The sequence below is a fragment of the Mustela putorius genome, unplaced genomic scaffold (assembly GCF_011764305.1).
Source record: "Mustela putorius furo isolate JIRA1106 unplaced genomic scaffold, ASM1176430v1.1 tig00000281_pilon_pilon_pilon, whole genome shotgun sequence".
Classification (NCBI taxonomy): domain Eukaryota; kingdom Metazoa; phylum Chordata; class Mammalia; order Carnivora; family Mustelidae; genus Mustela; species Mustela putorius.
In genome coordinates, this window is record NW_025421343.1 from 13,199,658 (window position 1) to 13,220,511 (window position 20,854).

Consider the following 20,854-nt stretch of genomic DNA (forward strand, 5'->3'; position numbering starts at 1 on the left):
CGTATCCTGCTGATTGAGCCAAATAGGCAACCCTTACAGATTTAAAAATTTAGTCAGAAAATGAAAAAAGGCAACTGGAAATGGTATGAAGGACAGTGGATGGGAGTGTGATGAGTGGTAAGAAGTCAGGATCACTCTGAGTCTCAGAGAGGGATGGGAGTGGCCTGCAGTGGTTTGGCCACCATGCGCATGGAAAAAGGAGTGAACCTGACCAATGTTTCATGAGTAAAATCTGCCGGTGATTGATTGGCCATGAGAGGTAAATGGGAGGGAAGTCTAGGAGGACTGCTGGTTTCATCTTGGGTGACTGACGAGGCTGATTGTGACTCTGTTCAACTCAGTAGGAGATAGAGGAAGAGCACGGACATGGCAGGCAGTGTGAGCAATGGTGTCATAGATAAATGAGAGTGACTCACAGCCTTAGACACCCATCAGCCAGATGCATCAGGTGATAAAGTTGAGAAGTGATAGTTCTTCCAAGAAGTCTGACTGTGGAGAGAAACAGGACAGTAGCCAGAGGGAGTATAGCATTGGAGTGTTTTTGGACAAGGGAAATGAACCAGGGAGGCTGAGCAGTTGGAAGTACAGATGTTAAGGGGGTGGCTAAAGGAGAGTGAGCCAAGAAGGGTTGAAGTGGAATCCTAAGCAGAGGTGGGATTGAACCAAGAGACATCTCAGTTCTTCTGGGACAGGAGCGAGGGCGTGAGGCAGCAGGATACACATGGACAGATTCCCCTAGAGGCTCGTAGTGCCAAGATGCTCTTGCTTTTTATTTATTTATTATTAATTTATTAAGATTTTATTTATTTGACAGAGAGAGATCACAAGTAGGCAGAGAGGCAGGCAGAGAGAGAGAGTGGGAAGCAGGCTCCCCGCTGAGCAGAGAGCCCATGCAGGGTAAGATCCAAGGACCCTGAGATCATGACCTGAGCCGAAGGCAGAGGATTAACCCACTGAGCCCCTTCCTGCTTTTTATTTATTTATTCTATTTTTTAAAATATTTATTTATTTATTTGACAGAGATCACAAGTAGGCAGAGAGGCAGAGAGAGAGAGGAGAAAGCAGGCTCCCTGCAAGCAGAGAGCCTGATGCAGGGCTCGATCCCAGAACCCTGAGATCATGACCCGAGCCGAAGGCAGAGGCTTTAACCCACTGAGCCACTCAGGCGCCACCTGTTCTTGCTTTTTAAAACTTTACTTTGTGATTAGAAGGTGAGGTTATACATTAGGGATATAAATGCATAAGCAACTGAAGGCAAGTGAAGGTTTATAGTAATCTGAGAATGATAGATGGCTGATTAAAGACATGGACTACTGAACAGAGGTCCAGCTGCAGTTGGACCCACTAGATTTTTTTAACAGCTCCCCACCCCCCCCAATACGTTTCCATCATTTTTTAATGCTATGTTCTACACCCTAATCAGATACAGGCGGGGAGAAATGGAGTCATGCAAGTGATTCAGGACAGGAAGTTTGCAGAGCTGATGTAGCTTGAAAACGAGGAACTAGGGGCGCCTGGGTGGCTCAATGGGTTAAACCTCTGCCTTTGGCTCAGGTCATGATCTCAGGGTCCTGGGATTGAGCCCCACATCTGGCTCTCTGCCTCAGCAGAGAGCCTGCTTCCCCCTCTCTGCCTGCCTCTGCCTACTTGTGATCTCTGTCAAATACATAAATAAAATCTTAAAAACAAAAATGTCAAAGGTCATGAATGAGAATACCTTGAGTTGCAGATAGGGCACCTGCTGTATCAGGAAGAGTTTGGGGTTAAAAGAAAAAATAAGGGCCAAATGGCAAATCTGAGGGTTTGGGATTCTAAATAAGTAAAAGTATACATATAGTGGTAGATTAAGAAAACTGAAAAAACAGGAAGTTATAATAAAACAGGAAGTTGTATATCCAAGTTCCGGGTATGGTCATGAGACGGGACTAGGTGAAGCGTAGGTACACATGGCTAGATTTGAAACCAAGGCATTGCAAGGCCATGCTTGAAAGTACTCAGGATGGCATTATTTGAAACAGTAACAGTAAAGCAGGGTTGCTGGGGTTGCTCGATTGGTTAAACATCTGCCTTCAACTCAGGTCATTATCCCGGTGTCCTGGGATTGAGCCCTAGGTCGAGCTCCTTGCTCAAAGAGGAGCCTGCTTCTCCATCTCCCTCTCACTCCTGCTCCCCCTGCTGTGCTATCTCTCTGTGTCAAATAAATAATAATAATATATATATTTTTTAAAATTGCAAAGCAAGTTCAAGGCCTTAGTGACTCTTGCAGTGACTATGAGGTTAGAGAGCGTACAAGGGGTGAGGTTACCAAATAGCACAAGCTTTTCTGAACCTTTCCAGTCCTCTAAGGAGGTGGAAGTAAACTAGTTAGTAGCAGAGCCTCTGGCACCACAGCGGCTCAGATCCTGGCTCTAGCAGTGACTAGGTATGTGGCTGTCAATTAACTTCTCTGTGCCTCACTTGCCTTATGAGTAAGATAAAGATATACTAGCACCCATAAAGTAACTAAAGGGATTTTTTTTAAAAAAGATTTTATTTATTTATTTGACAGACAGAGATCACAAGCAGGTAGAGAGGCAGGCAGAGAGAGAGAGGGGAGGAAGCAGGCTCCCTGCTGAGCAGAGCCTGATGTGGGACTCAATCCCAGGACCCTGAGATCATGACCTGAGTCGAAGGCAGAGGCTTAACCCTCTGAGCCACCCAGGTGCCCTAACTAAAGGGATTTTAACAATGCCTGCTACTCATACCAGAGCACTACTAATCGTCCATATCATTATCTCTCATTCCAACGAGGGGGTTGTAAGAATCTCTACCTTTAGAGATTCTTAAGTGTTTTGGTTTCAGAATCACTTTACACTTTAAACGTATTTTTAAGAAAAATAACAATTTTCCCAAACAAAAACATTTGGAGGTGTGACAATGTTTGCTGGTTTTACAAATATCTTTAACGTTTGGCCTAACTGAAGATAGCTGGGTGACCTTATCTGCCTCTGCATTCAATCTATTGAGGTGTGCTGTTTGAAGTATATAAAATCCAAGCATTTTCACTGACCTTCTAGAAAGGTCTTGAGGACACTGGACCACACTTTAATAAGCATTCTTCTAGTTTTCAATCATTCATTCATTCACTCATTCACTCACTCACTCACTCATTAAACGCTACTGGATCCCAGAGATAGAAATGAATCATATGAGTGCCTACCCTGGAGTTTAGCTGAGAGATGAAATCTAATTAAAAATTACAGCACACAGTGAGAACAGAGCAGAGGAAGGTACTACTGTGCCTAATGGGAGGCAAGGAAGGCTTAACAGAGTACAGGGAATCTGAACTTGGGCCTGAATTTCCTGTGCTCTCTTTAAGTGAAAGGAAGAGCACGTGCAAAGGCTCGGGGGCAGGAATCAATAGAGTATAAACAGCACAGGGTACACTGGCAGATGGAGGATGTTGGGCCTTACACAAGTTAAATTTCATTCTGATAGGCTGAGGTGACAAGAGCTTGCTTTCCTATTTTTCAAGTCAGTTTTGAGGTATAATTTATATAGAAGTAAACTTTACCCTCCTGGGTGCGTAGTTCTTTAAGCTTGGACAAATGTATTCAGTAACACTAATACAATCAAGACTTGGGATGGCTGGGTGGCTCAGTTGGTTTAGTGTATGCCTTTGGCTCGGGTCATGATCTCAGGGTCCTAAGATTGAGTCCCACATGGGGTCCTTGCTCAATGGGGAATGTGCTTCTCCCTCTGCCTGCTCTGCCTGCTGCTGCCCCAGCTTGTGCTGACATAAATAAATCTTAAAAATAAAATAAAATAAAATAAAGACAATCAAGACTTAAAATATCCCCATCACCTCTCAAAGTTCTCTCTGTAGTCAATCCCCATCCCAGGCCCCTCAGTGGCAGGCAATTATCTGATTTGTCTACAATTTTTAACCCAATGAGCCACCCAGGCGCCCCTGATTTGTCTACAATTTTTTTTCTCTGATAATTACACACACAGGAAGTTGCAGGGAGGGCCCACGTATACTCCCCTGGCTCCCTCCAATGGTAGTAACATTTTATAGGACTACAGAAAATTATCATAGCCAGGAAGTGGATGTTAGCACGATACAATTAACCAGACTACAGACCGATTTCAGATTTCACCAGGGTTTCCATGCGTTAGCTTCTTTTAACTGAACAGAATTGGGCCATGGTATGGAAGATGGGCTGGCAAGGTAAGGACCTGGAAGAATGCGAGGAAATACTGGGAAAAGAAAGGACTGGAGGGACCATTTCTAGAGAACAGAAATCATCTGATAGATAGTTTGGTATAAGCACTTCATCTTTTCAGAAATAAAATATCCCATATGGCAGGACAGCAAGCAGGTTGTTTTCAATTGAAGGGCCTGACCTTCAACTGAATTGAGAAAATGTTTCCTGCAGCCAAGAAAACTCTAAATAACTATAATATTCTTGCTTAGTCTTATGCAAAGAACAGCCCTTAGTCACTTTTCTTTCTTTTGACGAACTGAAAACAATGGAGTAACTATCAAAGATCTGATGTTCCCGTGAGTTTTAGACACTTACCTGTTTGCTCTCCTAAACAGAATTAGATAACCCTCCAAACAAAAACTAAATCTCTATACTTACTCTTATTCCTTCCTGAGTGCAATATTTTTGTTCATTCTCCTACCTACTCCAGCATGCTTTGACTGTTATTGACAATGCCTTAACCTCTGTGTCTTAAGATATTTACAGACATCATTCACTCACGAAACTGTAGGGTGGTGTTGTCTTCACCTTTACAGCACAAGAAACAGAAGCCCATGTTTGGTACCAAGGATCAGACACACCAATACTGTAAGTGCTTAGGAAGATGCAGGTAAGCATTCAGTTTAAGTGTTAGCCAGCCCTGTTGGAAGCACAGTTCTCTCTATTCCACTAAACCCCAATTATGGCCTGGATGGACCGCTTTCTTTAACCACTGTGCTGGATTTAATTTAGGCAAAAGCTCCCAAAGTGCAAAGGAAATATTTCTGGTGACAAAGTTTTTGTTTAAATCCTTGTTTGTTTAAACCTTATTTGGCTGATATCTATCACTAGTTACTACCAAATAAGTCCTTGCATAGATCTGAGTGTCCTAATAGCTATTTCTTGACTTAAAGATGAGCTTTTCAAAATGTTTGAAATCAAAAAGTGCCTTAAAACCAAATTTAATTAAATTTGATAACAAACACTATTTTTATTATGTCCTGTGCTAGATATTGCATGTACATTTCAGCACTTAATCCTCCAAATACCTCCTCGTTACTATTATTATTAGACACAATATCATCTGTAATCATGCTCAGTTTAAAGATGGGGAAATCAAGGCACAGGAAGGCTGTCATTTGCCCCGGGTCACACAGCTAGTAATGCGGGATTAAGAGTAGTAGCCTTAGCCTAGAGACAGGATTAATTTTACACACACACATGCACACCAAAAAAACCAAGAACAACTTCAAATATAAAAGGATAAATTAAAACCAAACATAGTACAATGAAACGGAGGCTCAGCAAGGTTAAATAATTTGTCCGAGGCTACACAGAGGATATCAGAACCAGAATCCGTTGGCTGATCTGTCTTGACTCCAAAGCATGGGTCTATTCCCAACAAAACCACGCTACCACGAACACGTGTTAAGGGGCAGTATGCATGTTCGTTGAATTAATAAGCCTGAAAACAAAGTTGACAAGAGGGTAAAAGTGTGAAAGAGAAATGAAAACGGTAAAGTGGTTCACGGTCAGGGGGAAAAAAAAAAGGAAAACACCCCCCGTCCCCAACAGTTTTCCAAGCAGCGCACTGAGGGTGAGCCAAAGTGCTGGATCAAACTTTGCGCGGGGACCGTCGGACACCCAGACTGGCGGGGGCAGAGTCTTCAAAGAGATGGTTCTCGAGGAGCCTGCCTCGGAGCACAGTAGCCAAGCCCGGCCGCCTCCCGCGCCCTCCCGCGCCCACGCCCTCTCTCGACCGCGAGAGACCGGCCGGGCAACACCCGACGACCACCGGAGGCCAGCAGCCTCTCCGTCCCGAGCAGCTGGCTTAAAAAGAAACACAAACACATGTCCCCAGGCAGTCCGCAGCCTCTCCTCGGGGTCGGAGGCCGCCGCTCGCTTCCCCAGCCGGCCGGACAGCCACGCTCCCCAGAACCAGAGCCCCTCGGGGCCCGCAGCTCGTCGCCGTGCAGCGCCCGCCGACCGCGGACAGTCCAGCCCAGCCCGGCCCAACGCAGCGGCGCGGGCGCCCGCTGCCGGGACCCCGGAAGGGGCCAGACGGAGCTGGGGCGGCGGGGCAGGTGGGCGCCCTTCGGGCCACGCGGACCGGCAGTACCGGCGAGCAGCGGGCGCCGGCGGCCGGGCATTTCCTCTTCCTCCCTACGCGCTGCGCGGCGGCGCGCCGGCGGCCAGGCCAGGCCGAGGCCGGGCTCGGGCGCCCGACCGCGGCCTGCTGGCGAGCGCGGGGAGGCGCCGCGCCGCCCCCGCCGCGACCGCCGGCCGCGGGGCCTGCGGGCGGCTGGGCCCGGCGCGGGCAGCGAGAGGCGGGGCCGGCGTGCGGGCGGCGGAAGGAGGCGGAGGAGGAGGAAGAGGAGGAGGAGGCGGCGGCCGGGAGCCGGGGGAGAGGGGCGGGGGGTGGGCCGGGGGAGGGGAGGAGCGGGATTTGCGGAGCGCCGCGCCGCAGCCGGGAGCCGGCGGGCCCGAGAGTGACCGAGTCACGGCGGGCGCCGGCGGAGCCGCGGCGTCGGACCCGCCTCCTGGAGGAGCTCAGCCCCGGCCAGGCCCGGCCCCATTCCCGCCCCGCGCCGCCTCCCCGCCGCCGCCGCCGCCGCCGCCGCCGCGGGAGCGCTCCCCTGCCCACCCCGCCCCCGCGGCCGAGCCCGGGAGTCGAGTGGGAGTCGGCCGGCCGGCGCGGGCAGCGCCGGGACCCCGCCGGGGACACTGCAGCCGGAGCCCGGGAGGGGCCGTGCCGCCACCGTCTGAACTAGGATGTCCCGACATGAAGGTGAGAGGAGCCCCCGCCCCCACCCCCACCGCCCGGGCCTCGGCCTACCCCGCCCGGGCCAGGCGCCGCGGAGGGCGGCCGGGAAGCGGCGGAGACTTCGGTCGAGCCCGAGCCGGGCCCGAGGCGCCTGGCCTGGGAGCGAGCGAGCGAGGGCGGAGAGCCGCGGCGGCACGGCGGCCGCCGCCGCCGCTGCCGCCGCCGCCGCCACGGCCGCGGCCCTGAGCTGGGCCTGGTGCCGGAGGCGGGGCGGCCGGGCCGGCCGGAGGGTTTGCACTGTCATGGGGCGGGGGAGGGGGAGGGGAGTCGGCGGGGCCCGTTACCGGCGGGAGCCCGGCCCTCGGGACTGATACCGGACGCCGCGGCCCGCCTGGCCGGCCCCGGAGCCGCGGGCTCCGGCGCGGCCTAGCGCTCCCGCCGCCCCGGAAGGGCTCTGTGCGGCCGCCGAACGGGGCCGCAGGCGGCGGCGGGAGACAGAGGAGCCGTCCGTGGACCCGGCAGGCGCGTCCGGTCGCCGGGAGACGACGGCGAGTGCCCCTGCCTGCGGGCAACCGCGGGGCAGGCGGGAAGGCTCTGCGGCCGGGGAGCGAGAAGCCCCCGCCACTCGGAGCCCGCCCCGGCCTCGCGGCTAGGCCTCGGCGCGTCCCTGGGCTCGGGTAACCAAGTTCCCGGGGCGGATCCGGCCGGGCTGGGGCGAGTAAACTCCCTGCTCGATCACCCGGTCAGAGCGGGACTTGCCCCGGGCGGGTCGCGGGCCCCTCGCCCTGCCTGCACTACCTACCCAACCAGGTTTTGGTAAATGACCGTGGTGAGGTCTGTTAATGGTCAGGGGGCGTTTTGGACTTGTTTTTCGATCTAAAAACATGATTGGGGTTCAGTCAGATAAGCAGACAGTTCTCACCCAGTCCCAGGGCACAAAGAGAAACATGTTTAGGACCGATGTATAGGCGTTGAGCCGGTAAAAAATAAGTTAACTTCAATTTAGTGCCATATGGTTTAGAAAAAGGGGGAGGGGGTTGTGTTTTCTTTGTTTCACTACCACAAGTCTTTAAATAAACAAAAAAGTGTTAAGAGACTTGGCGAAAAGTTTATCCTGGTAAGGTTAATGCAAGATTGTAGAAGTGGCTTGCAAGTATTGTGTACTCCTGATTTTAAAATCCTGTATAGGTGATGTAGGAGTGGAGAAAGTTTAAGTGAGTCAGATTAGTGTGTGCTTCACACCACTGCAAGGGTTTTCTTAGAGAAATGCAGGCCTTAGAATTTCGAGGTTGAAAAACTCAGATTGGTTAAAATTATATTTAGAGTAAGTTTCAGAATTTGTATTATTAATTGCAGTGTTGAGATTGACTCAAAGAATATTGTGTTCAAGGATTCTGTATCTTAAAAGGCTCAAAACTAAATACCATCTTCACTTACAGTATGCAAGTGTTGGACATTTTGAGATAATAAGGTACTTAGGCTCATAGAAATATTTGGAAACTATGCCCATTTCCCCAATTTTGCCTACTTAATGAGAATGTATCCTCTATCTCTGGAATTTAAAAGAAGTTGTTACCAAAGCTCCGACCAGATTTTAATTTGGGATCTTAAAGTTGATGTTATATGTAGTTGTATGTACATTGACTACCTTCAAGACAAAATGAAACTGAGCATGGCTGCAGGCTCTTTTACTCATGAGAACTGGGATAGTTAAAACTATAGAATCAGCAGTGGAAGAATGGTTTGAGACCCATTCTTCTGGTTCAGAAAAACATCCAGATAGCTCCATTCTAATTGAATGGTGTCCTGGGAAGATTCCTTTACCCTCAGTAATCTTTTAGAGTAATTAAAATTCTTGAATGTAACACGAATTCTGTAATTTAAGCCCATTTCCCCCTATTTGGCCCTGTGGAAAGGCATATGGTTATGAAACTTACATTACCTTTTAGTTACGTGAGTATTACTGAACCTCAGCACATTAATAGCACACTTGCTGGTAACTTAACATAATGCCAGATGTTTCTGAAAAAGGAACATTCTTATAATTGGTCAGTTGAAGGCCTACAGTACAGTATTTGACAAGTGATTATCTTTTAAGGGGCTACTTTAAGGCCTAAGGCAGGAGTGGCAGCCTCATTAAGAATCACATTTAATTCATTAGATATCTGTTTTGTGGAGTATTGGTTCAGGCTGCCACTATTCACTCTATTAACAAATGTAGAGTTTGACACCCTCACTATTGTAGTTCTTTTCCCACCTTTCTATTTCTCGGGCAAACGAATCCCATTTCTTTTAGCATTTCTTTAGTGGTATGATTTTTGTGGTCTTTTAATCATCTGTCCAGCCTCCAAATTCTCTGTGGTTCTTATTTCCTTTCACACTGTGACCCAGAACTCGATGTAGTAGTCTGGTAAAAGAGCTGAAGTGTGATGCCTGTAATGTTGTATTTGGATTATGCTACCTTTTCAGGGCCTTCCGAATGCATGTGATTTGTTACTTTGTCTTTGTGCCCACCCTAAAGAGTTGCAGGATATTATATGTAATGATGTAACTTTGGACAGCACAGCCCCAAGATGGACATCTGTCAAGCTTAGAGTCTCTACCTTGCAAAGCAGTGGACCACCTCTGAGAAAGGAGATGCAACCAGGAACGTAAAGAAATGCTCTAGCCAGGGTTCAGCGTACTTTGTCAGCCAGGTAGTAAATACTGTAGGCTGGATGTGCTGGAAGGACTCTGTCATCTCTGCCATTGTGGTCCAAAAGCAGCTATAGACCACATGTAAATGAATAAGCACAGCGTTGTTCCAATGAAAACCTTATTTTTGGATGCTGACATTTGAATTTCATATAATTTTCATGTGTCATAAAATGTGAGTCTTTGTTTTACCATTTAAAAATGTAGAAACCATTCTTAGCTTGCAGGCCATACAAACACACGTGGTGGCTGAATTTGGCCCAGTTTGGCCTGTGGGCTATAATTTGCCTACTTCTTTTCTCAACTAGAGCTTTAGAGAGTTGATGGAACTGAAATTGTTGGGAGCCCGTAAAGGGCCCACTCTGCTCGGTATTCATTCCATCATTTCCTTTGGATGATGGTAGTGGGGAGTAACTGGTTTGGTCCGTGGTCTGTACCTCAGTTTCTAGCCACGCTGTGTAGCTTGGTAGAGAAGTAATTGTTCTTCAGGGTGGGATACAGGCTTCCCAACTTCTCAAGACGCTGTCTGAGTGGAGACTTCAGTACTCTATATATATAAGTTTCCTGCTTGCCCAGTATGACTTTTCTAGCCAGAATTCTATTTTTCCAGCTTCTACGTCTCTTTGTAATGTTCTTGTCATGTTAACAAACCTTTTACTTCAGTGCTGGGTCACTTTGTGTTCACCATGCCAACACCGTCTAGTTCCAGCAAAACCAATCATTGCCTTTTTTATTTGTATGAATATTTTTTTAATGTTTCACTACATACTTTCTTTTGAATTTGTTGAAAAATAAGAATGTTACTTAGAGCTTGAAATTCATTTAATAGCTGGGCAAATTTTAAACACGTCAAATTACTCAGTGCTTATTAACTAAAATGAAATTATCAATGTTCTTGCATGAGTTTGAGCCTAATTGATTACCTGCAGTTGAAACACATGTATTGCCTTAATTCAGTCAACCTTCTTTTCAGTTGCTACTATGTATAGGGCACTTTGCTAGAAACCGGGGAATGTAGGGGTGAATGAATGAGAGACCCAGCTCCTCATCTTTAGTTCAGTGGCACAACATCCACAGACAAATGTGAGACATGCCTATGGAATGGCTAAATGAATTAATAACAAAATAATTACCAGCTTTTTTCTTAACCAGATTTCTGCACTTCAGAGGGGGAATCTGGCTTTGAGTGCCGTCTTAACTTTCTGGTGGGCTACTCTTAATTTTGGAAAAAATTGAGATTTCAGATAGAGTCCTTATCTTTCCTGGATTTGTATTTCCCCTAGCATTTAAAAAATTCTCATATGTAAAAATGATACCGAGTAAGTGAACAGGTAGGTGGTCATGTTCTGATATTATTCTCCGAAGCATCTGATACTGTTTGTTTTCCAACTGTAAAGTACAGAAGTAGGCAGGCCATTAATCTAGCTTTTAAAAGTTGTACCATTTTTAAAAATTGTGTCACTCTTGTTAGAAGATTTAAATTTTCTCTTCTCTAAAAAAGTTATCTGACACTAAAAGCATACATGCTGACGATCCCAGAGTGAAGTACAATAATTTTGTTTTCAGGATTTGGGAACTCCAAAACTAGGATTGGTAATTGGCTTGTGATTTTAATGTGGTGACTTTTGCCTTCCTGTAAGCGAAGTAAATTGACTCCCACTGAAAAGATTTTTACCAACATGTCAGATCATTTATTTTATTTTAACTATGATCTGTTAAAAGATTATGACATTCTTATTTAAGGCTTTTTCAGTTCAATAAATTGTGACTTATATTTACCTTGACTTTCAATAAAGGATAGATAAGAATGTAAATATTTTAATTTCTCTGGTCTTCAGTTTCATGATTTCATAGAAAGCTCATTTTGGATTTCATTTCCCCTAAATTTTGACATTCATGTTTAAGTTAAAATGTCCGAAAATATAATTTTCTTATTTTAAATTGGAAATTTAATCTGGAAGAAATTCCCTTCAGTCTTAGAATTTTAAGATATATTAGCAGCAATCTTATTTAAAGATTGAAAACTTTTTTTTTTTAACAATAAAAATGTAATAAACTGATGTGAAACAAATCCCTAGACCAGGCTTGCAATATCTTCAAAATGAAGAAATCCGTGCACTTATGAGTCATAATTTTCAAAACTTTAGCTTTATAACATTTACCAAGTACATTTGCTGAAGTTTATGGGTTTTTTGGTGTTTTTGTTTTAAACTGGAGGTCCAGAAGCTATTTTTAGTGAAGGTTAGGTATTGTTGGATTATCCTAGAAATAGTGTTTTTTAATTACAGCATAAATATTCCTGGGGGTTATTTTCATGAGCATGAACTCAAAGGAAATATTTCCTACATTTTATATTCATAAAAGTTAAAGGGGTGCCTGGTTAAGCATCAGACTCTTGATTTTAGCTCAGGTCATGATCTCAGGGTCATGAGATCTAGTCGACTCCCTGTTGGACTCCACACTGGGTGTGAAGCCTAATAGTCTCTCTCCCTCTCCAACCCCCTCCAGTGCGGGTACTTGTGCGGTTCTCTCCCCACCCTGAGTTAAAAGTAAAATGCTGTTCATAATTAAAATCTCTGTTTGTAAAAGATTTGTTCCGTATTCATTTTAGTGTTGTCCTAGCAGCCATGATTTTTTAGGTTTTTTTTTTTTTTTTTTTTTTTTTTATGATAAGGTATAGATTTTTTTTGTTGCGGAAGTTATTCATTAAAATGAGGAAAGTGGGGCGCCTGGGTGGCTCAGTTGGTTAAGAGTCCGACTCTTGATTTTGGCTCAGGTCATGATCTCAGGATTGTGGAATTGAGCCCCTTGTGGGCTCTGTGGCTGAGCGCAGTCCGCTTGTCCCTGCTTGCACACACACATTCCCCTCTTTCTCGCTCACTCTCTCTCAAATAAATAAAATTATCTTAAAAAATTATTTTGATTATTTTAATTAAATTTATTTTTAAAAATGAAATTGTAGAACGAACCCTTAAGAGGTGTACAATCAGAACTTTTTAAAAAATGTAATTTTTATATGTTAGCCATGATGGAGATATGTGATAAGGCAGACCGTTTTCTAAGGGCACACATTACCTAGATTCCGTGGGAAGGAAGTGGGAGATCAAGAAAAGAGGATGTTCTTGGTATGGTAAGGGCAAGAGGACAGGATGGTGTTGGCAGAGGAAAGTTTAGGCAAGTTGGGCATGAAGCTTGGAAATGATCTGTAGCCACAGGCAATTAGAAACAAAAGACCAACTTTCTTGCCTGAGGAAATGTCCTAAGGGCTGAGCACCAAGAGGTGAAAATTTGGTGTCCTGCAAAACTAGCAAGAGATGAATTTTCTGGTTAGGCACCTTCCAGGGTGCCATCCTGATTAGCTCTCTTACTGCCCTCCCACAGTGTTTGCTAATGGTGGTTTTAGTTGTCTTTCTGAATAGTAACAGAGCAGTGTGGGTCCATCCGCTTCGTTTATGTGGTCAGTGTATTTCTTCCATGGCTGCAGTGCCACCCAGCAGTCCAGAAGATTTCACTGCTGGCTGCAAGGAATATCAGAAGTATGGATGGGTCCCTGCAAGTCTATCACTGCTGCTAGAAAAAGTCAGCTGGAATCACAAGAGTGCGTCAAGTCAAGTCACCTTCAGCTAGGAGGGACAGACAATAAATGGGTGAAGCCTCTTGACATCATGACTAATTAGGTTTAGCATTAAGTCCTGCTGAATTGTGTAGGGCTTTTTTTTTTTTTTCCCTCTCTTGCTGGTACTCAGTGCCAGTGTCATGAACTTCATTTTTTTTTATAGTAAGAGGATTTTCATTAGAGTCACTTTAGAGTGCTAACTTGAGCTAGTACAACAGTCACAGGCATATTCAATTATAATTTATTTTTTGGTGTTGACTTATTTCTTTTGTTGTTCCTTGAAGACTGTTGTCACCCTCCCCTCCCACCCAGTAAAATTAAGGGTCCCTCTAGTGGCCTGCCTACCTTATTCTCCAAGCATTTTTTTATGCTGTAATTGTTTGCTGGTTTCCCTCCCCAGGAAGCTCCCTGAAAGGTAGGTATAGTGTTACACTTACCTTTGTGCCCTACCACCGAGCCCAGTGTCCCGCCGTGAGAGGCCAGACATCTATGTGAACACTAGTGTGTGATTGTTGGAGATGTTATTACTCTTGTAAAAAAAATGGTGAGACTAGAAACTGCTTTTTTTTTTTTTTTTTTTAATCTGGGGAGCTGGTTAAGAAGGAGGGAGAATGGGGGAAAGGGGATTTGGGACTTTCATAAACGTAAGAGGGGGATAAACTACACAGAACAAAAAATCTTAAGAGGAACTGACTCCTGGGGGAATGGTTTGGGATTAGCCTCAGGTACTGTTTGGTTCTACTTCTAGCTCTAGTTTCAGATTAACTGGCTGTGGGTTCTGAATATTAATTACACCATGCATGAGTTTCCTGATTCATTCAGTTATTCATTCAGTGGCTATTTATGGGCTTCCCACTCGAGTACCACTCAAAGTCATCTCCAGAGCTTGCCACAAGTTGTTGACCCTTGCTGCAGGATGATTATATTCAGTGGCTTTGAAACACCTTTGGGAATTAAATGCTTTCCTGCTGCCCAGGCTGTGGTTCTTTTCCAGTATGCTGGAATTAGTCCTTGAAGTTTATATTTTATGATGGGGTAATTAAATCATGTATGTATTTTAATGTTTTGGCAATATTTATCTCCTCCTCCTTTTTCTTTTTAAGCTTATTTTTATTTAAGTTTCTCAATTACTTCTAACTCTACCTGGCAGTACATTTCTTTCTGTAACAGTATTGTCTTTTGACTATGGTAGTCTCAACACACATCTGTGTATGTTAATCTGTGTTCAAGAAGGTTATTCCTCATAGATATATAAGTATCTTTTTGATGCTTAGAGAGAAAACAGCTCAAGGGATAAAATGTTTAAATTTTGTATTCAGTTTAGGGTTTTTTGGTGCAAAGGCTTAATGGCTATATAGCAACTGTTGAGTGAGTAAGCACACAGTAACTGCTTTTTGGTATTCTTCCTCAACCAGTATTCTCCTTTCGTGTCCTCTATGGTTGTAGAGGTTTGGCACTACAAGGAAATGAGAGACTTTCTAAGTTAGGAGTTAAGGACATTGCAGTAAAACAGGCAGGGATTTGTTTGTTTGTTTGTTTGTTTTGTTTTAAAGATTTTATTTATTTATTTGACAGAGATCACAAGTAAGCAGAGAGGCAGGCAGAGAGAGAGAGGAGGAAGCAGACTTCCTGCTGAACAGAGAGCCCCACTCACGGCTCCATCCCAGGACTCTGGGATCATGACCTGAGCCAAAGGCAGAGGCTTTAACCCACTGAGCCACCCAGGTGCCCCCAGGCGGGGATTATTTATAGGAGTTGTTACAGGGGCATCTGGGTAGCTCAGTCGGTTAAGTGTCTGACTTGGGTTCAAGTCATGATCTCAGGGCTCCCTGCTCAGCAGGGAGCCTGCTTTTCCCTCTCCCTCTGCCCCCACTCATGCTCAGGTGCACACACTCTGTCAAATAAATAAATAAAATCTTAAAATAAAAATAGGGGCGCCTGGGTGGCTCAGTCAGTTGAATCTGCCTTTGGCTCAGGTTGTCAAATAAATGAATACAACTTTGAAAAAAAATAAAGGAGTTGTTATAGATGTGTCTCTTCTAGAAGAATGAAATACATACTGGGAGCTGGGGGTGTTTGAGAATTGGGAACCAGGTAGTTTTCATAATCAGAGATCTTGCATTCAGCCTAAAAAGCTAGGGATTCTGATACAGTTAATTGCAACTTGAAATTAATGTAAAGTTTGCAATTTGTGTGTGTGGCTATAGCTATGGATATACATAGTGGTCACAGGGGAGGGACTGATCTTCCCTTCCCTAGGAAAAATGGTTATTAGACCTGAAGTGACAGTGGATGAACACCTGACCCATGGTTTTCCTGACGTCCCATGTCAGCCATACCACATAGCTTCATGTTCTTTTATTGCTCGATATCATTTTCTATAAGCTTTTTAGAAATCACCCAAAGGAAGAAGGAATAGCAAGTCTACTTACAGAATTGGATTAGCCTATCACTATACAATAGAAATCTAATGCAAGCCAGAAGTAATTTTAGTTCTCTGGTAGGGGGGCACCAAGGTGGCACAGACGGTTAAGGGACCCACTCTTGGTTTCAGCTCAGGCTGTGATCTTAGGGTTGTGAGATTGAGCCCTGTGTTAGGCTCCATGCTCAGCATGGAATCAGTGCTTGAGATTCTCCTTCTCCCTCTTCCTTTCCCACTTGCGTGTGTGCACGAGCTCGCTTGCTCTCTCTCTCGCAAATAAATCTTTAAATTCTCTGGTAGCCACAGTACCAAAGCCAGAGAGGTGAAATTAATTTAAATAGTTTGATACTTTAACCTAGTATATCCAAATTAGCATTTAAACATGTAATCAACATAAAAATTATGTTCTTTTTTTCCTTACAAAATTTAAAAATCTAGTGTATATTTTATACTTAGTACACTTCAGATGCTAAATTTGGATTGAAAATACTTGATCTTAGCTGAGAATCATCTTCAGACTCGTGCTTTTGGGGTCTGCTAATACATTTTTTGATCACATACAGTCTCTTTTTCTAGGTGCATATTGATAGAGTATTGCTGTCTTCTTAATGCTCCATTCATTAACATTCTGGATTTTTGTTTCTTGAATTTCTTTTCCAAGAACTTTTTTTACCTTCCTTTTTCACTTTAAAAGTATTATTAAACCCATGTTAGCAACATATAACCATTACAATAGAAAACTACTTTATAAACAGCTACAAATGTATATAAAGTATAATCCCTCTGTGGGCTGTTAAGATTGGAAGAGTAAATAATGGCCTCGGGGTGATTTTAATGTGAGTTTGGGGGGTTATTTTAAGTCCTCTGTGATGACAAATGTAGAACTTAAAAAAATTGTTACTAGTCCATTGCAAGTCTATTATGGTGGATTCAGGAGGTAGTTGTAGATTCTATCTGGTGGTGATAGACTTTTTATCATTTCAAGAAACTGACCTCCAGGCTTGGTAATTTATTGGAGGGGTGTATTTCATTGTAATGAGATTGGATATATAGTATCCATCTGGAAAAGGCCTTTAGCATCTAACAATAGAAAAGCAGGCAGTTATGATTCTTCCTCAAAGTAATTTTAAGAAAATTGGGGCATGTGGCTGGCTCAGTCTGTAGAGCACGAGACTCTTAATCTTAGGGTCCTGAGTTCAAGCCCTATGTTGGGAGTAGAAACTACTTAAAAATAAATAAATAAATAAATAAAATAAAAAAATTTTTAAGACCTGATTATGAGCTAATAGTCCACTACCAAGGTTAGTCAGCCACTGATGATTTATTTCTCTTTTGTACGTGTTTGACGTATCGTTTTAGCCAGTTAGAACTACAATTGCAAGTAAAAATAGAGCATCGGGTGGTCTGTTAAAAATTAAAGACCTTTTGGTTTTTGCCTTCATTTCACTAAAGCAGCATTTCCATGCAAAGTCAATTTTATGGTTCTGTTTTTTTTTCAGTCCCCTGCAACCAGATCACTGGAATATCAGGAATTTATGGCTTTCCTTTTCTTACTAGTACTATATAGTTTTGGGGTGCTCTTATGTACGGGTTCCCAGAGAGTACTTGAGTACCAGCACTATTAACATCACCTAGGAACTTGGCTAGAAATGCAGATTCTTGGACCCTACCCTGAACCTACTGTATCAGAGTTTCTGGGGGTAGAGCTAAGGAATTTGTGTTTTAATAGGCTTCTGCCTGGACCCAGTTAGGACCAAAAGCCTATATGTGTGAGATGGTTATTGCTGGTGACAGGGGCACATGATGGTTGCAATACCATTTTTCATGGTATGGTGCTAACCAAGTGGAAATATAGTTGCTGACTTTGGCTTCATTCTTCTTGAACACCATGTTACTGTCACCCAAGGAAGTGGAAGAGAGTTGAGGCTCCCCACTCCAGACCAGTGGACTATTAATTTATTCAGCACATATTTATTGAATTAACTGGATGTGTACTTGGGGCTAGGCACTGTTCTGGCCTCACGAATACCATAATGAGTAAAACAGAAGTTTCCTGTCCCTATGACCTCATACTGGGTGTTTTTGTTTTTGTTTTTGTTTTTTTAATGACCCATTCTATTAGAATTAATATTTTAGGACGGGCACCTGAGTGGCTCAGTGGGTTAAGCCTCTGCCTTCGGCTCAGGTCATGATCCCAGAGTCCTGGGATCAAGGCCCAAATCGGGCTCTCTGCTCAGCAGGGAGTCTGCTTCCTTCTCAGCTGCCTGCTGTGGGAGTCTGCTTTCCTTCCTGGGATCGAGTCCCCATCGGGCTCTCTGCCCCGCCTGACCTGCCTCTCTCTGCTGTGCTCTCTCTATCTGTAAAATAAATAAATAAAATCTTTTTAAAAAATGAAAAGAAAAAAGAATTAGTATATTAGGGGTACGTGGCCTCTGAGCCAAACCTAGCTGGCTGCTTGTTTTTTTTTTTTTATTTTTTTTTTTTTAAATATTTCATCTATTTATTTGACAGACAGAGATCACAAGTAGGCAGAGAGGCAGGCAGAGAGAGAGGGGGAAGCAGGCTCTCCGCGGAGCAGACAGCCCGATGTGGGGCTCGATCCCAGGACGCTGGGATCATGACCTGAGCCGAAGGCAGAGGCTTTAACCCGCTGAGCCACCCAGGCGCCCCTGGCTGCTTGTTTTTGTAAATAAAGTTTTATTGGAACACAGATGCATCTGCTCATTTACATATTGTCTTAACTGCTTTTATATTTTAATGACAGAGTTGAGTAATTGTGACAGAAGAAGCTGAAAATATTTACTGTTAGGCTTTTTATAGAAAAACCTTGTGGATCCCTGGGGTAGACCATAAAAGAATCAATGTTAATAGAGTGTTAGGAGGGGACGCCTGGGTGGCTCAGTTGGTTAAGCAGCTGCCTTCAGCTCCAGTCATGATCCCAGTGTCCTGGGATCGAGTCCCACATCCATCTCCTTGCTTGGCAGGGAGCCTGCTTCTCCCTCTGCCTGCCACTCTGTCTGCCTGTGCTCACTCTCGTTCCTCTCTCTCTCTCTGACAAATAAATAAATAAATAAAATCTTTAAAAAAAAAAAAAAGTAGAGTGTTAGGAGGCGACAAGTGTTATGAAAAACCATACAGTTGGTAAAGGGAATAGAGAGTGGGGTCTTCATACTGTGGTCAGGGAGGGCCTTTTTGAAGATGAGACATTAAAAGAAAAAAAGGGAAGTAAGTGAAAGATATTTAGAGAAGGAAGGGCATCTGCCTTGGGCTCAGTTCATGATCCCAAGGTCCTAGGATCAAGCCCTCCGTTGGCCTCTATGTTCAGCAGGGAGACTGCTTCTCCCTCTGCCACTCCCCATGCTTGTGCATGCTTCTCTTTCTGTCAAATAAATAAAAAGAAGAAAATAAATCTAAAGAAGGAAGGATACAGCTAAGGATATAGCAGGTGCAGAGATGCTGAAACTTGGAATGTTCTGGGAACGCATGGAGGGCACTGTGGCCAGAAGACCATGATTGAGAGGGAAAGGAAAATGTTGCCATAGACAGGCCAGATCTTACATACCCTTGTATTGTGGGCTGTGGTAAGGACCCTTTAACTGTGAGTATTGAGAAATACGTTTTCAGAGCCCTTCTATAGAGAGGTCTTCATGGCTAAACAAATGGCAGAGGCTGGAAACTAAATACCTAGTGTTGTAGCACATTCCAACAACTCTAAGAAACATTTCTTTACAAACTTTCCCTTATACTCATTACTCTTTAAAGCTTTGACTTCCTCAGCCCCTGTGTGTCTATGTATTCTGTTTAGCTAATTGTTCTTGTAGGGTGTGGGGTTTGGTAGAAAGCAAATATCTCTGGCTTAAATGTAAAACCTTTGAGCCTAGAAACTGGGTCATCTACATTAGGAGCTTTCAAACTTTAAATATCTATCTATCTATATATATATATATATATATATATAACACATATTAAGAATCTGATATTATGATCGAGCAGTTATGTACAGATGTAATGAAATAAGAGTTTCACAAAACAGCACTCATCTTTACTATGAGAGATGTATTCTGTTTTCTGTTGTTTCATTAAGAACAAAGTACTGACCTTTTTGTAGTTCATAAGCATGGTGATTGGCTGTTCACTGTGTATGTGACACGTGCCTCCCTCAGACCTTACTACCACCTCGGCACATTACCCATATGAGGTGGAAAAAAAAATACTAGTTGTGACGTTCTAGATTGACTTCACATTCTACTCGTGGTTTGTGACATGCTATTTGAAAAACACTGGCCAACGCTGTCTAATCCAAAACTTACAAGTCCTTATGTGCAAAGTATTGTGATAGGTACAGAGACAAATAGAAAACTCTAACAATTTTTGCTTTTGGAGGGGGCTGTTGGAAGGCCCAAGTATATTAGATAAACTAGCTATAGTATGACTGGGGCAGTAAGTGTCAAATCAGTTATTACAACTTCCATGGTGTTGGCATGTGGAATAGAATGTTATTGGGTGTCAGAGAAGGCATTCCCAAAAGGGTGGAATTTAAACTGAAGACTTGAAGAAACAACTGTGAGTTTTTTAAATTGAAGTGTAATTGACATAGAATATTATATTAGTTTCAGGTATACAGCATTGTGATTGGATGTTTATATACATTTTTTTAAAGATTTTATTTCTTTATTTGACAGACAGAGATCACAAGTAGGCAGAGAGGCAGGCAGAGAGAAAGGAAGGGAAGCAGGCTCCCGGCTGTGCAGAGAACCCAATGCGGGGCTCCATTCCAGGACCCTGGGATCCTGACCTGAGCACAAGGCAGAGGCTTTAACCTACTGAGCCACCCAGGCGTCCTTATTAATATACATTTTGAAATGATTACAAGTCTCGTTTGTTCCCATCTGTCACCATACAGTATTTTTATAATATGGCTGTATTATAATGGCTGTATCCCCCATACTGTATTACTGTATTTTTATAACAAGAGTTGGGGATTAGGGCCATCTACCAAGTGAGAGAATGGTAGAGGGTAAACTAGAGAGCTAAGAAGACGTGAGGTATATTGGAGAGAGGTGGATGGGACAACACTGAGACTGGAGTTTCTGGAAGAGAAGACTCTTGTGTATAACTGGAGGGAGTGAGGT

The 20,854-nt window shown here is 43.9% G+C and overlaps 1 protein-coding gene and 1 non-coding gene across 2 annotated transcripts in view; both read left to right on the forward strand.

Annotated features, from left to right (window-relative positions):
* Window positions 1–6,866: 6,866 nt before the first annotated feature.
* KCMF1 (potassium channel modulatory factor 1) overlaps window positions 6,867–20,854 on the forward strand; it is a 76,609-nt gene continuing 62,621 nt past the window's right edge. The window contains exon 1 of the mRNA XM_045079087.1: window positions 6,867–7,014. Coding sequence (XP_044935022.1) covers window positions 6,999–7,014 — 16 coding nt within the window. The 5' untranslated portion in view covers window positions 6,867–6,998. The remainder of the gene's footprint in view (window positions 7,015–20,854) is intronic.
* LOC123391834 lies at window positions 19,819–19,921 on the forward strand. Its single transcript, XR_006606547.1, has one exon. It is a non-coding gene; the product is annotated as a small nucleolar RNA U13 (small nucleolar RNA).